The sequence below is a fragment of the Silurus meridionalis genome, chromosome 7 (assembly GCF_014805685.1).
Source record: "Silurus meridionalis isolate SWU-2019-XX chromosome 7, ASM1480568v1, whole genome shotgun sequence".
NCBI classification, from domain to species: domain Eukaryota; kingdom Metazoa; phylum Chordata; class Actinopteri; order Siluriformes; family Siluridae; genus Silurus; species Silurus meridionalis.
Window position 1 is genome coordinate 13,964,227 of NC_060890.1, and position 14,972 is coordinate 13,979,198.

The 14,972-nt window shown below is 35.0% G+C and overlaps 1 protein-coding gene across 1 annotated transcript; it reads left to right on the top strand.

Annotated features, from left to right (window-relative positions):
- Positions 1 to 1,081: 1,081 nt before the first annotated feature.
- On the top strand, positions 1,082 to 13,848 carry entpd1 (ectonucleoside triphosphate diphosphohydrolase 1). Its single transcript, XM_046854050.1, has 11 exons — positions 1,082 to 1,173; positions 1,281 to 1,947; positions 8,965 to 9,092; positions 9,352 to 9,469; positions 9,668 to 9,818; positions 10,844 to 11,003; positions 11,313 to 11,525; positions 11,611 to 11,865; positions 11,956 to 12,063; positions 12,154 to 12,291; positions 12,422 to 13,848. The coding sequence occupies exons 2-11, from the start codon at positions 1,932 to 1,934 to the stop codon at positions 12,629 to 12,631; spliced, it is 1,497 nt and encodes a 498-aa protein (XP_046710006.1). The 5' UTR covers positions 1,082 to 1,173; positions 1,281 to 1,931; the 3' UTR covers positions 12,632 to 13,848.
- The last annotated feature ends 1,124 nt before the right edge of the window (positions 13,849 to 14,972 follow it).

Genomic DNA, 14,972 nt, shown 5'->3' on the forward strand with positions numbered 1-14,972 from the left:
AATTGAATTTCAGCTCCAAATTCACATCTTTTACAACTGCATTTTACATTCCCAACAGTGTTTTTTTTTTTTTTTATAAAAAAAGTATTCTCTGTCATTTACTCACTTTAAATTTTTACTTTATCTACTATCTTGGTCAGGGTTGCATTTATATGTAGCCAATCCCTGGAACACTGAGCATTAGGAGAGAATACTCTACACAAATAGACCAAAGAGGGAAAGCCGATCTGTTTTAGTGTCTCATGTACAACATTTACTGTTGGGGGAATACAAAAACTGCATTTAGACAGTAACCTGAGTTCAGTATTGTTTATATGTCACACTTTTTACCATCACTTACATTATAGCACCTACAAGTGTAATTAGTTTCTGCACCAGACTGCCTTTATCTCTCTCTCTCTCTCTCTCTCTCTCTCTCTCTCTCTCTCTCTCTCTCTAAATTGATTAAACTCTTGTTAACAAGAAACTGTGAAATGCAAATTCTTTTGTCCTGCAGATTTTCTTTCCTGGAAACTTAATAAACAAAGACAACAACTGACAAAGTGCTGACATAATCAATAAATGCTAAATAAACATCTAATAGAAAAGCATTAAACTGTTGTTAAAGAACATCAGATTTTTTAAAGGTCTATTACAAGCTTTAGATTATGTAATGTATCCACCATTACTGAAAATAAATGCATAACTTTCTGATTCAAGATTTAAAACATGCAGTGGTATAAAAAATATAAAATATAAATACAAGTATAAAAATGAATAATTGTTACTTGTTATTTGTAATAATGAAGGAATTAAATATTTTTTGTTTACTTTCCTTTTCCCATAAAGTATACATAATTTAGCACTCGGTTGTAAGTAAGCTAAGATATTTTTTCTTTTTTTTTGTCTTGTGGATGTGGATAGATCAGTACCTTAAAGTATGAAACGACTTTATTCTGTAGTGTTGCAAAAAATGAAACTATTCTTTCCTGTTTCATGTTTCCTCTTTTTTTTTTTAACTGCACATTGTTTTCTACTTTATATGGGAACTGAAAACGCTGATTTAAACAAATGAACTTTCTATACTTGAAAACTTGTTCCATTTCACTCTGTTTGCAAAATGCTGTTAATGAGTCCTAAACATAAACACGAGCAGATTGCTATGGATATGACCCACAGGAGTAGAAAGATAAGGTACACAAACTTCTCCCATTTTTATAGGTTAAATATGCTTTTTAGAACACGTTTGCTCCATAGACTATCTAGTGTCAGCACTCATTGTATCTTCTCTTTTCCCTTAGGACATTACCCACAATGAAAGCAGAAAAACAAAATACATGTACAATGGCTGTAATGTAATCTTGGAGACAGATTTTTACAACAGTGTTAAATATTTTAGCATAGGTTTTAATGTATTTCCTGTGAAAAAAACAAACAAACATGCTTGCTTTGTGATTGATGAAAGCTTGGCTCAGAAGCCAGATCTGGAACAAAGGAAATTGTGGTGAAACAATACCAGCTAGTGTGAAAGAGAGTGTGCATTATGAATTGAGGCTAAGGGAACCAAATTGTCTTCCTTCTACAGTTCTGATAATCTGTCTTTACTTTTCTTTTTAAATTGTCTCCCCTTTCCTTTTTCAGTGCACACGCTCACCCCCACACACACATTATTTAGACACACATACAAATGCTCCATTCTAAGCTAGACTTTATAGAGAACACAGAAAGATAGTGAGTAGGGGCTTGTGAAAGTGAGATTGAGGAAAGGGAGGGAGAAAGCTGGAGGAAATCCCGCCTACTCCAACCCTCTTACAAAGGACATCAAGAATGGGAAAGACCTGCTGAGGAATACAAGCCAACAACCTAGATAACAGAGGGAGACCCAGAACGGGACCGAGAGAGGGAGAACGAAGAGAGGAAGTGAGAAACTTTTTAAAAAAAGGGCTGCACAAATGGAAGAACAGCAAGGTAAAGCATGCGCATCCTTTTTCATACACACTTTCTTGCATGTGTGTAATGTGGCTGGTAAAATGTAATCAAGATTAGTTGGGAAAAGGCCACAAAAAGCTGGAGGTTAAGTTGAGGTTTTCATGCTTTGATTGCATCCAGATGGCTTTTAAATGTTTTTTCCTGTTCTGGAAAAAAAGACTTGGTCATGTCAAAACTTCTTAAGCCTTTATATCTAAGGTAAAGATAGTACTTTTTGCTTTTTGTACCGGATGTGATTTGTTCAGTATAAACCACTGTCTGATGGCTTTTTTGCTAAATATAGGAATTGGACAAGTTTTGGACATATGATATATAAAATATACACTGCTTATTTAAAGGTTAAAACAAAAAGATCTCTAATAGCCGTCTAAAGTTTGTATCTGACCAAGAAAACCTCACCACAATATACTCAGGCTGTATCAGACAACCTGCAAGTCTGTGAGAAAATATTCTGTACTACTGGAAGCTACTGGAATGTTTGCACCCGGCATTAAAGCATTAGGGAGTCTCAAAGACACTGATGTACATCACTGGATGCTTAATTTAATACTGTCCTTCCATTAAAGTCAGATGAGCAGGTAATGGAGGATATTGAGCTCCTGAAAAGGAATACACAATACACTGAATGGGCCTCTAATGTCTCCATACTTGGCTGCTGGGCTCTGTCCAAACAATTGTAGCTGACAAGGAGTCTGGGAGGGAGGGGTGGGGAGGTTGCTTTATTGCTGCAAAGTCTGAGACAATATCTGTATGGGTCTGAGGGGAGAATGAGAGAATAGACTGTTATGTAACTTAGATGTTCACTCTGCTATTGCACTCAGGCCATCTGGAAACCAAGCTATCTCACATTAGAGGAGACAATGCTGGCAATGCATCCAATCAAAGTCTGTAGTTAAATTAAAACAGTTGAAATGAGGATTATAACTGCCCTTAACCTAAAATAGAATATGTAAAATGTTTGGGAATGTATTTACCATTCTCATGTTACAGAAGGTTCAGAATAGAGCTAGCCACCGCCCAGTGTCTATCAATAAGCCCCTTATTTTACTGCTCTGGGGAAAACTAGACTTCCGGGCCCTGTTCAGTGGGCTTCCCTTATTATTCCAGTCATGTGTCAATTGAGGAAGTTGCCCAAGAGGGGCCCAAGTGATTCCCTATCGTCGTTATTTATGACATGCAAGGCTTCCCTGCAAGAGAGGAAATTATTACAGTCAAACAAAGGTCATATACAACAAAATGATCAGTGATCAAAATGTATAAAATACCAGTGAAAATGTAACAAAAAATAAATGAATGTATTGTGAATAAACGAACTGAGTTTGTATAAATATCTCCACATTTAAACCAGTTCATTTCAGTATTATATGCAACAGTAGCTCATAATGCATAGCAACATTTAGAAGTAACAAGTAAGAAGTAAGTGTGTTACAGTGTATGTGCCAGCGCTATAGGTGTGGGTGAGACTAAAACAAAAAAATTATTTAGTGTGACATTTTAGGTCTAGGTTGGAAAAAACTGTTGCTCTCAAGTGCAGAAGTGATGCATTTGCTGTTAGACATTTAAAAACTGTCTATGTGCATAAAATCTTCACAGCAGCTTGTTAAAAATCACAACTAAATCAAATAACAATGAAGTTGCCTACAACCATATAATGTATGCTTAGACATAAGAAAAAAACTAGCAATGACTACAAATTAATGAAAAAATTGTTTCCTGTTCAGCTCATTCATATGTATTGGGATACTGTTAATGGCTACATTTTGGTAATAGCGTAATAGAATAGCAGCATGTGGAGAAATCAAAAGCTAAATTAGATGGAGCATGTCTTTAGTAACTATGCCTTTGTCACACATATAAAGCAAGTATCAAAATCACAGGCTATTCATTAATAGAAACGGTTGTAATTCCTTAAAAAAAAAAAATTCATTCCATAGAAATGCTGTGAGTGAAGACTGAAGAAATTGTGATTTTAGTGCTCCCCACCCAGAGCTTCCTATAAAGGAAGTTTTTGTGGTGAGTAATCCTTATCCTGGCATTAAATGATAAGACAAATTAAGGAGTACCCCTGCAGTGAAGTGAAGTGAGGCATTGTTAGCTGTTTGAAAGAAGTTTAACATATCGATCCTGTATTGATCCTATTAGTTTTAAACACTGTAGTATTGTTGCATGGATCACATTATCATTGATGGCGTTATCACCAGTGAGCTATTCCAAATTCTGAAAGCTCGAATATCACAAGCATAGGAGCTTATTTTTTACCAACCTGTTGGCATGTTCTTTTTAGCCAAAGGCATTGGTTCATTTTAGATAAAGATTTAAATGGAATGCACCAAAAAGTTTAGTTGTTGAGACAAGACCATTGTGCTTTGATGACATCATGGAAAAGTGGAAGGGGGGTTGTTGTGGCATGAGTAGCTCTGTCTTGCAGCTATTAGTCATTTCAAAGCCAGACCACACAGTACAGACGTGCTGATTTCCTCTAACACCACACCAGTTACTCAACTGACATTCTGTATCAGAGTGGGCATTACTCATGTTTCAAAAAATACACCTGGACCTACCGTAAATAAAATTAACCTAAAGCAAAGATTTGTGAGTATTCTTGTGATTGAATGGTTAGCAGAGGTGTGAAAGAATAAAGAGCCAGAAAAGATGTCTAATATAGCAGTCTTAATGCATTTTTTTCAAAAATATCAGCCACTTGAACTAATTTTGTTTAATTAGAAAGGAATTGTATTTATCTCATTTTAGATCTACATCTATAGCATTTCTGCACTTGTTTGAAAGCAAATCTAAATAGAATGCAAACATTAACTTCAAAAATGCGACCATATGTAGTCACACGTGGGTTTCCCATGCAGACCACCCAACCATGCACTGCAAAAGTTTTGACTTTTGAACTGTAAGCACAACTCTTGCTTGCAACTGTTAATAGATGAAAGATTGTTAGTCAGTTTCAAAACTACAATCTTATAATATTTTATTTCTTCTACAGACTCAGCTTGGCATTATTTTAAATGTGACTAAAAACGTCCTTAAGGAGTGAATGTGTCACTCTGACTAGGTATGACAACAAGAACTTGACATCTGGCATACATCCTCCTCACTGCTGACATCACTTATGCACAAACCATTGCTGGCAGACAATGTGGTGAATTATAAACATTTCTTCTAACAGTGCATTTTAAAGAGGGGTTTTAGTTCCATCTCAGGTTTAAAACCTTTCTTTTAAAATGTCTAAGATTATTTAAAACTCATTTGATTATCCCTAACCCTAACCCTAATCCTAACCCTAACCCCAATACATCAGATTGTAGCCTTATCTTATAATGAAAATGCATAACTCACTGCAGTGGAAAGCGCAGTTTGGTTATTAAGATGAGGTTTTGTGGCTAAAAAAACTGACACATCTAACAAGTGCAGACTAAAGCAGATAATTCAGGGTTTGGTCAGTCTGATATGTAGATGACTGTGCTGGCTCAAGACCTTATGTTTGGTTAAAGGTATATTCAGAAACATGCAATGTCATCAATATAATTATCATGTCATTTTAAAATATGGTTTAACCTTGATCCTTGATTTACTATAACATACTTTTAAATATCTAGATGTTGCTTTCCTACCACTTATTCTCTTCAGGTCATTAAAGTTGCTCTTATTATGTAAAATGAGTAACAGAATTCGTGTATATATATATATATATATATATATATATATATATAAGTTCCTCTAGAGCAGTGATTCTCACATAAATAAAATGTGACTCTCCAAATTGTTAGTCTAGATTAACCTTTTCCAAAATAATTTTTTTCTTTATAATATGTCAAGAGCCATTTATCATAACAGTGTTATGTCCAGAGTTAGCTTTAAATGTCAAAACATGGAGCATGAAAAATGTCCACATCCATTTTAGTTAGAATGTTATTGTTATACAAACCAAACTGTTAGTGCAATGCTAAAACTGTCCAATTTTCAGTAATCAGCCTTAAGGAACTAAGATTTATTGATAATAGAGCCCCTTAACTGTAATCCTACTCAACTACGGAAGGTATAAAACAGGATCTACTGTTATTTACTGTGGACTTTTGACACAGTTCTTCCACACTCAATGGATTGCACTACCTCAGCCAAATGAGGATAAGTACAGACAAGCCTTACCAATGATACACATTTCAGGCTATGACAGCTTCAATCCTAGACACCCAGGCTACATTTTCAGACAACATAGTGTGGCTAGCAAAATTCATAGGAAGTACAAAAGTAAATTCCTTTTAACATACAGAAAACATCCAGAGGATGAATAGCTCATGAGGGACATAAGACTAACTACTCAGGGTAAGTGTTTCCTCACTGTTATAATACAGCTGTAACATATTTTTTACTATGATATTTCAAACATTATGTATGCATGCCTATTTGTTTTTGGTTTCTCCATAGTAATGGTTTTCATTTCCTGGATAAATTAAAGCAGATAAACACAAAGCAGGAAACTGTATTGTTAATGGCAATGGAGTCTCCAGGAAATTGATGTTTTCTTAACACAGTGCTCTATGATATAATTGTAGTAAATTAGTTTATCTAAACATTCCCAGAGAAGCAAATCTAAATATATATACAGTTGTAATAAATACCTTTTGAATATTGATTAGCTGAGCCTTGTACAAAGCCATGTTAAAATCCTCACATTTAAAAACTGAATTCTTTCTTTCTTTCTTTCTTTCTTTCTTTCTTTCTTTCTTTCTTTCTTTCTTTCTTTCTTTCTTTCCTTCTTTCTTCCTTTCTTTCGTTCTTTCTTTCTTTCTTTCTTACAAAAATGGAGGTATGTAAGAATAACGTCCCTTTAGCTTTGACTCTAGCCAACAGCAAAAAGTGCTATGCATGTGGTCTGACACAAATCAGTTGAGAAAAAAAATTAAACAGACGGCTGTGTGACAGCAGTACATGCAGGAAGTACTGTATCATATAACGTCATATAATTTCAGCTTAAAGAAACATGGAACATGATAAACCGCTGAACAGCATTGATAGTGATATAGCAATAGAGCCAAAAGCTAAGATATAGTTGTATTATTAGAAAGATGCACCCACACTCATATCATTCTGTTTCTATGATGGGGCTATATTTATTTTGCTGACAGAAAAAAAACATAGTTGGTGTTGTATACATATAAAACATGTTTTATACATTGTCATATAGGTAAAGATTAGCCTCCCTGATTAGTGCCCTGAGAGCAACTAATCTGATTGTGTCTTTAACAACTTATAAAGATTACCTAAAAATATAGTTTATTCATGTTTATGCTATTGCAGACATTATATAATTCAGTAGAAATTCATTTTATCAAGGGGGATCAATAAGTGTCCTCCATCTGGGGTGCTAAAACAGTTTACTTTAATATGCTTAGAATATTTTAAAGAATATTTCAGGAGGTTACGATAACTGAATTGTGTTAAAATCTATGGGGTTGTCACTGCTTTGTGTGAGTCTACTCAGTGTTTTAGGCAGAAACCCAGCTTACTGTGCTTGTTTAATAATTGTATGTATGTGTCTGTGCTACACTTAAAGCTAGGGGATACAGCTACAATGCTGGTTGAAATCTTACTATGGCAAATAGTTACACTTAAAACATCAGCTCCACGCAACATATGTTGTATTGTGATGTTTTAAGTTCATACTAGATAATCATAAAACAGCTGTGCAGTGAAAAGTCTGTAAAGACTTTAACAAATTTGTTCTAGATATTTCCTTGAACAAATTAACTGACGTAAATAAAACCAGAAAGGGATACAATAATAAATCATGTAGCGCTAAAAAGGAAACAGGGCATGCTGTGATAAGGGTGGACTATTGTCTTTACTACAGTTAAGCGCTCTAGCAATGTCAATGATTTAGACTGAGATTGATGGCTCTTTTATGCATTTGTTTTGTGTATTTCCATAGTCAATGTCTATTTCTTCCTAACAGGCTTTGTTCCTACCATATTTCTCTCCAGGGATTGAATGTAAAACATTACATATGTTGAGGTAATTTTTACAAAAGGAACCATTCAATGCACCAGTGACCTTGATGTATGGAGGGTTTTTGTGGTAGACTTATGGTAGCCAAACAGTGTGAACTTAGCATGAACTGGTGGTAAATTAAATGATCAGATGAGGGAGGTCTGAGTAATATGAGCAATTAGGGATCTTTTTATTAAATTATATCCAACAGAATGACTTAAGCTCTATTAATGCATTTTGAAAAGCTTCTACTGCTATAACACATTGTATAATGCTGATCCTAATATTTAGTAACTACGAATTCTGCAGTAATTGGAACTGCATGACTAACATCATTTTAAGATTAAGTGTATATACTCAAGTGAGTAAACTTGAGGAGAGTTAGTGAGTAATCCTAAGAAGCAAAAAGATTTTGTCTACTTTAGCTGTTAAAATGCCTTGAGCTGCTAATATACCAACACATCTGAAAAAGGATCATTAAAAACATCTTAATAGTCACAGCAAAAAAAATAAATAAATAAATAATAAAAAAAATACTTATGCTAAATACAATTTCCACTTTATCATACACACATAGCTTTTAATGTAAGCAGTGTTATCTTTTATAATTATGTGGCTGTGAAAAATCAAAGCCACAGCATCAAAGGCAGAGCACGACTCTTCAACTCCTTGTCTAAACAGTGGACAGCAGTAGGATCTGATACTGAGTAGACATTGTAAACAGTGTTAATTCATTCCTTCTATGATTTTCCACAAAGCTCACCGTCCAGGTGTCTCTTTTCCCAACTATTCTGTCTAAACAGTGAATTGTTTTAGTATTACTTCAGCATGATAGAAATAATCCATTTATATTTCATACAAAATGGAAAAAAGGAAATAGCATTTCCTATTGTCCAAATCTAAAGTTTGCATAATGTGTAAACCATCATATGGGTTTGCACTATTTTAATTTTTAACAGTTGACATTAATCCCTCTCTTCTCACTATTTTTCTTAGAAATTAAAGTGAAGAATCCTTGGCACAGGAGGCAGATCATCATAGTCACAGCCATCATTGCAGTGGGAATCATCATAATGGTATCCATTGGAGTAGTACAAAACAAACCTTTACATCAGAAATACAAGGTATGAAAGCTACTATTCACCTGTAGGATGTCAATTATTCAAACATTATTTAGATAAAAATTGACAGAGCATAATTATGACAGAACTCCAGCATGAACATAATCATATATATATAATTTAGATCATTTTAAATGTTTACATTTTGCTTATATTACCATGACTGATTAATAGTAAAAGAACATTCAAGGAGCTACAGTTTGACTGTGATTTGTGATGGCAGTTTAAGGTTGTGATGCATAATAATACCTGTCTTTCACAGTATGGGATAGTCCTTGATGCAGGGTCTTCTCATACATCTGTTTATGTCTATGAGTGGCCAGCTGAGAAAGAGAACAACACTGGCATGGTTCAGCAGAAACATGCATGCAATGTAAAAGGTAAAAGAGAACACTATATTTATTGGCAGGGTCCAAGGGAATGGTCTTCCATCTAACTTAAAAGGTTACATTCCCCATAATCAAATCCTACTATTCACATTGTTACAATTCTCTTTTCCATAGCAAAACTGCGCTCTGTCAGAATTTGAATAAATAACTCTTTTCTCTCTTCTTTGCAACTGACACTATTTTTAAAAGGCAAAGGGATATCCAGTTACTCAGGGACTCCAGATAAAGCTGGTGTGTCATTGAAGGAGTGTATGGATGAGGCTAAAATGACCATACCTAAACACAGACACCATGAAACACCGGTATATCTGGGAGCCACAGCAGGCATGAGACTACTCAAGTAAATGCGCTTAAATTTTTACTATTATCTAATAGAATTTGTATGTGAAGTAACTATAGATAAAAGAGACACATATGAATAATTCCATTTGATAATCTTTGGCAGATAAACTACTATTGGTGAAAATTAAGTTTGTCGTTACAGTTTGTTGTTCTAGTCTGACTGTTGTGTCTCATAAATAAAATAAATTTAAATATTCACCTTATATAATATTACTTAAATAATATAATAACCATATATCATAAAAAACACCGCACATCAACTATCTTTCATTCAGAGAAAATAAATAGACATGTCTCAAGGCCTGTATAGCAAGACATTGATTTAGCATATTTTTTAACAGAATCCCATGGTGTACAAGATATGTTCCTGCTTTGACAACCAACCCATGTGACAGCCAAACCCATTCAACACATTATTGCTAATATGCTATTGACACAATTCATGATGTTTTAGCATTTTATACCAGCACAATGAATTTTTAATTATTAATGATTGTGAGTTTACAAGATAGAATGTCAGCTTTTATTCAAAATAATTTTTTATTTACTCAAGGCGTGTGTAATTCAAGTGAAACTAGTTTACTTGTTCAACATTTGATTGTGTGTTTGGCATTGCCAATAGCAGAGTGAATACGTAAATGTGCAAAGGTTTTTGCAGGCTAACTTATGCTGTAGACCTTAGTGGCTGGTCCCACAAACAAGCTGTGATAGCAACAATTGGACCTTTCAAGGCCAAAAGTTGAGTCAATCAACTAACTTAAATGTGAAATTATGTAATTAGTAACTGACATAGGCCAGCAAGATTCCCAGTGTCTTTTAGTAGTAGTATTTTTTAGTTCTTTGGTTCCCTATAGACTATTGGTAAAATATTTATAACCCTTACATACATATATAAAACCTTAAGATTAAATCCACTGTGCTGGATTACAGTGCAAAACAGCAGAATGTAATTGTATATAGTCTATTGACCTATTGACAGTGCTGTACCAAATAATTATAGATAACACAGTGTGTCTTGTAAAGGATGGATGATGACACTGCCTCTGAAAAAGTGTTGAAGTCTGTGGAGAATTTTCTTCAGACTTACCCATTTTCCTACCGGGGAGCTCGTATTATTACTGGACAAGAAGAGGGAGCTTTTGGCTGGATCACTGTCAACTACCTGAGTAATAACTTCAGGAAGGTAGAGCAGATATTCCTGTGTTTTTTGGTGCCTAGTCAACATGAATGTAGCTTATGGACTGCAACAATATGTGCTCACATTTATTTGATAATAACGCCTAAAATTAGTCAATAGTGTATTTGTGCAACAGTTTTAATTAGTCAATTAGTTGTTTTAACAGGACCGATTATTGCTAAACAAAGTATAAATAAACCACTAAAGGGTTGTTGTTTATTACATGTACACTTTAAACCAGAGTACATTTGATTAGTATTATGATGATGTTTCTATATTTATGGTAAAGTGTTTTTTATGTGTGTTAATGTTTAGGCTTCAGGGACTATGGGAGCTCTTGACCTAGGTGGAGCTTCCACTCAAATCACCTTTGTGTCTGGGCAGAACCTGGAGTCTCCAGACAATTCCATTGATTTCCGGCTGTATGGAAATGATTATCATCTTTATACCCACAGTTTTCTTTGTTATGGAAAGGACCAAGGGCTAAAGCTTTCTATAAAACAGCAAATACAATCAAAAAATGATATGGTAAGATATCTGATATAAAAAAAAAAGAACAATACATATTAAACCATTTTGATAATACTGAATCTTCATTTGTTCTTTTTTTAAGACAGGTAACATAACTCTGGAGGACCCTTGTTTCAATCCTGGCTATAGTGTCATTAAGAGCTTACAGAGTGTCTTTGACAGCCCCTGTACTAAAGTTAACGGTCCTCGGATAGAAAAAAATTTCACCCATATTGGCATTGGAAATTGGCATAAATGCCACGAAGCAGTTAGGATGATCTTTAACAATACTTACTGTCATTATTCAAGATGTTCCTTTAATAATGTCTTCCAGCCTACTGTGGAAGGACGATTTGGGGTAAGGACATTGGGGGGAAATGGGCACTTACCTTATTTTATTTGCATAAAATAAATGCTGTGAAAAATAACTGACATTTTTGTCTTTCAGGCATTTTCTGCTTATTTCTTTGTGATGAACTTTTTAAATCTGACCGCTTACAGCTTAAATGGGGCTAAAGAAAAAATGGCTGATTACTGCACCACTAACTGGAACATTGTGAGACCTTTTTCCCCCAGCTCCAAAAGCATAATCTGTTTATTTTAACATTAAATATATTCTCATATTGAACTTGGTCTACTGTTACAGTTAAAACAAAAACACCCTAATGTGAAGGAAAAGTATCTTGGAGAATATTGCTTCTCAGGTACTTATATCCTGACTTTGCTGGAAGATGGATACAAATTTACTTCTGACAACTGGAAAAACATTGACTTCATCAAGAAGGTATCGTTTTTTACCTATTTGCTTGAAATAATTATAGATTGGGTTTAACTTTCTATATCCAAATGGGTGCTTTTGGCTGTCAGTTTCTGTATTAATGTGTTTCTGTGATAATGTTTTGTGCCTTATGTAGATTGGAGACAGTGAAGCTGGCTGGACACTAGGTTACATGCTAAACCTGACAAACATGATACCTGCTGAAGCTCCAGACACTCCACTCCTGCCTTATGGGGGCTATGTCACACTCATGTTTTTCCTCTCTCTCCTGATTTTTGTATGTTTTATAATTGGTTATATATTCTTCAGACGAAAATCTGGCCCAGCCCATAAAGACATTATTTAGACTTTAACAGGCACTGACATTCTACTGTCTGTCCTTACAGAAAAATATTTCTGAAGAATGCAACCTATGCGACTGAAAACCACTTTTAAAGCTCCTTTCAAGAGTTTTAATTTCTGTAATTTAATAATAGGTCAGTTTAAGATAACAGAGACTTTATACCTCATGTGAAGGAGAAAAAGGCAGAAATCCAGGATTTAAAACCTGTTACATCGGAGGACATCATAAATGTTCATGTTTATAGACTTTAAAGGCTGATTAAAAAAAATCTCAGGAGTAAAGATTTAAACTAAAAAGGCTGTAGGTTTCTTCTAAAAAAAATATGCACAGATATATGTATATTGTGTGCTTTCAATCCTTATGAAGAACCCATATTAATCCTTGCACATACAAAAATATTTTATTCAAAATGCAATATAACTGCCTTACGGGAAATGGCAGGCGTAGCAGTGTAGCCTTATGTCTATGTTATGGCCATATATAATGCACTTAAATCTGACTAGTTATAGTATTAATTCATTATGATGTTTCTGAAAGCACACTGTGTTTCTTTTACTGAAAACAAAAGTTTTAGATTTGTTTCATTTTTGTGATTTTTTTATCCAAATATATTGTGTTTATACTGTGTATTAAATATAATGATGATAAATGTTCAAAACAAGACTTAAAACTGTTTGGTCAAATGAAGGCACATTCATTTAAGGGCACTGTGTACTGTCTAATGCAATGTTATTGATGTGACATGCATGCTAGAGACCAAATATCTGGAAGCAAGCAAGTAATTCTCAAGCTACAGTTGTGTTTTTCAATTAGTTAACAACAAATAAACAACAAATGGCATATTTATTGAGCTCTAATTTAACCAAAGATTTTGGTCTGCAGCGATGTACTCTCATTCTATGGTGGTTGTTGCCAGTAGTTCCTTAGAGTCACCAGATCATAATAATGAAAAACAATTTGTTCTGCACTATATCCACTGACATTTAATCACATTTTGTTAAATAATAATGATAAAAAATGAGTGGTTCTTCCAAACATTTGGCTTTTAGTTGACATGTAATATATTGCATACATGTGGCATATAGTGTTATAAATAATAAATGGGGGACAAAATGCAAAGAATGTTAATTTAGTGGTGTCTCACCACAAAAAGCTTTAATGTGCCTTTAAATAGATGGCTTTGGAAGTCTATCCAAGAGATAAACACTGCTGAACCTCAATTATTGCCTCATTCAGTGTTTTAATACTCATCAAGCCATTCAGTCTTCATCTATTTCTTCTTCTTCTTCTTTCGGCTTCTCCCATTAGGGGTCGTCACAGCGGATCATCTGTCTTCATACCACCCTGTCCTCCCTTAAACCAACTACCTGCAGGTCTTCTCTCACCACATCCATAAACCTCCTCCATTGTCTTTCTCTTTTCCTCCTGCCTGGTGGCTCCATCCTCAGCATTCTTCGACTGAAATACCCCATGTCCCTCCTCTGCACATGTCCAAATCATCTCAATCAAACCTCCCTCACGTTGTCTCCAAAACGACCTACATGCGCTGTCCCACTTATAAACTTATTTCTAATCCTGTCCATCCTCGTCACTCCCAATAAAAACCATAACCTCTTTAGCTCTGCTACCTTGAGTCCCAACTCCACCTTAAACCAGTCCGTCGTTCCTACTGCACACTTCACTGCTGTCACACTGTCCTCATATATGTCCTGCACCACATTCACATTCTGTTACACCAGACTTCTTCATACAGTACCACAACTACTCTCTCGGCACCCTGTCATACACTTTCTCTAAATCCAGAAACACACAATGCAACTCCTCCTGACCTTCTCTATAATTTTCTATCCACATTCTCAAAGCATATATTGCATCCGTAGTGCTCTTCCTCGGCATGAAACCATACTGTTGCTCACAGATAGTCACCTCTTCCCTCAGCCTGGCTTCCACTACTCTTTCCCATAACTTCATGGTGTGACTGATCAACATTATTTCCCTGTAGTTACTGAAGGTCTACACATTTCCCTTATTCTTAAAAACTGGTACCAGCACACTCATCCACTCCTTGTACTCCTGCCTACTTTTTTCTCATCACTATGCTGATCACAATTCTGTTTCGTCAACCTCTTTTTCCTTATGCTTTCCTGTACTTCCTCACCACGTCTCTTTGTCTTCCTTTCGATTTCCAGATGTCACACCAAGTACCTTTCTAGCTGCCTCCCTCATCACTTCTGCAGTAGTTGCCCAATCATCCCACACTTCTGCAACATCACAGAGCCCCTGTCTAACCTCTTCCCTGAATCTCACACTACAGTCTTCCTCCTTCAGTTTCCACAATCTTATT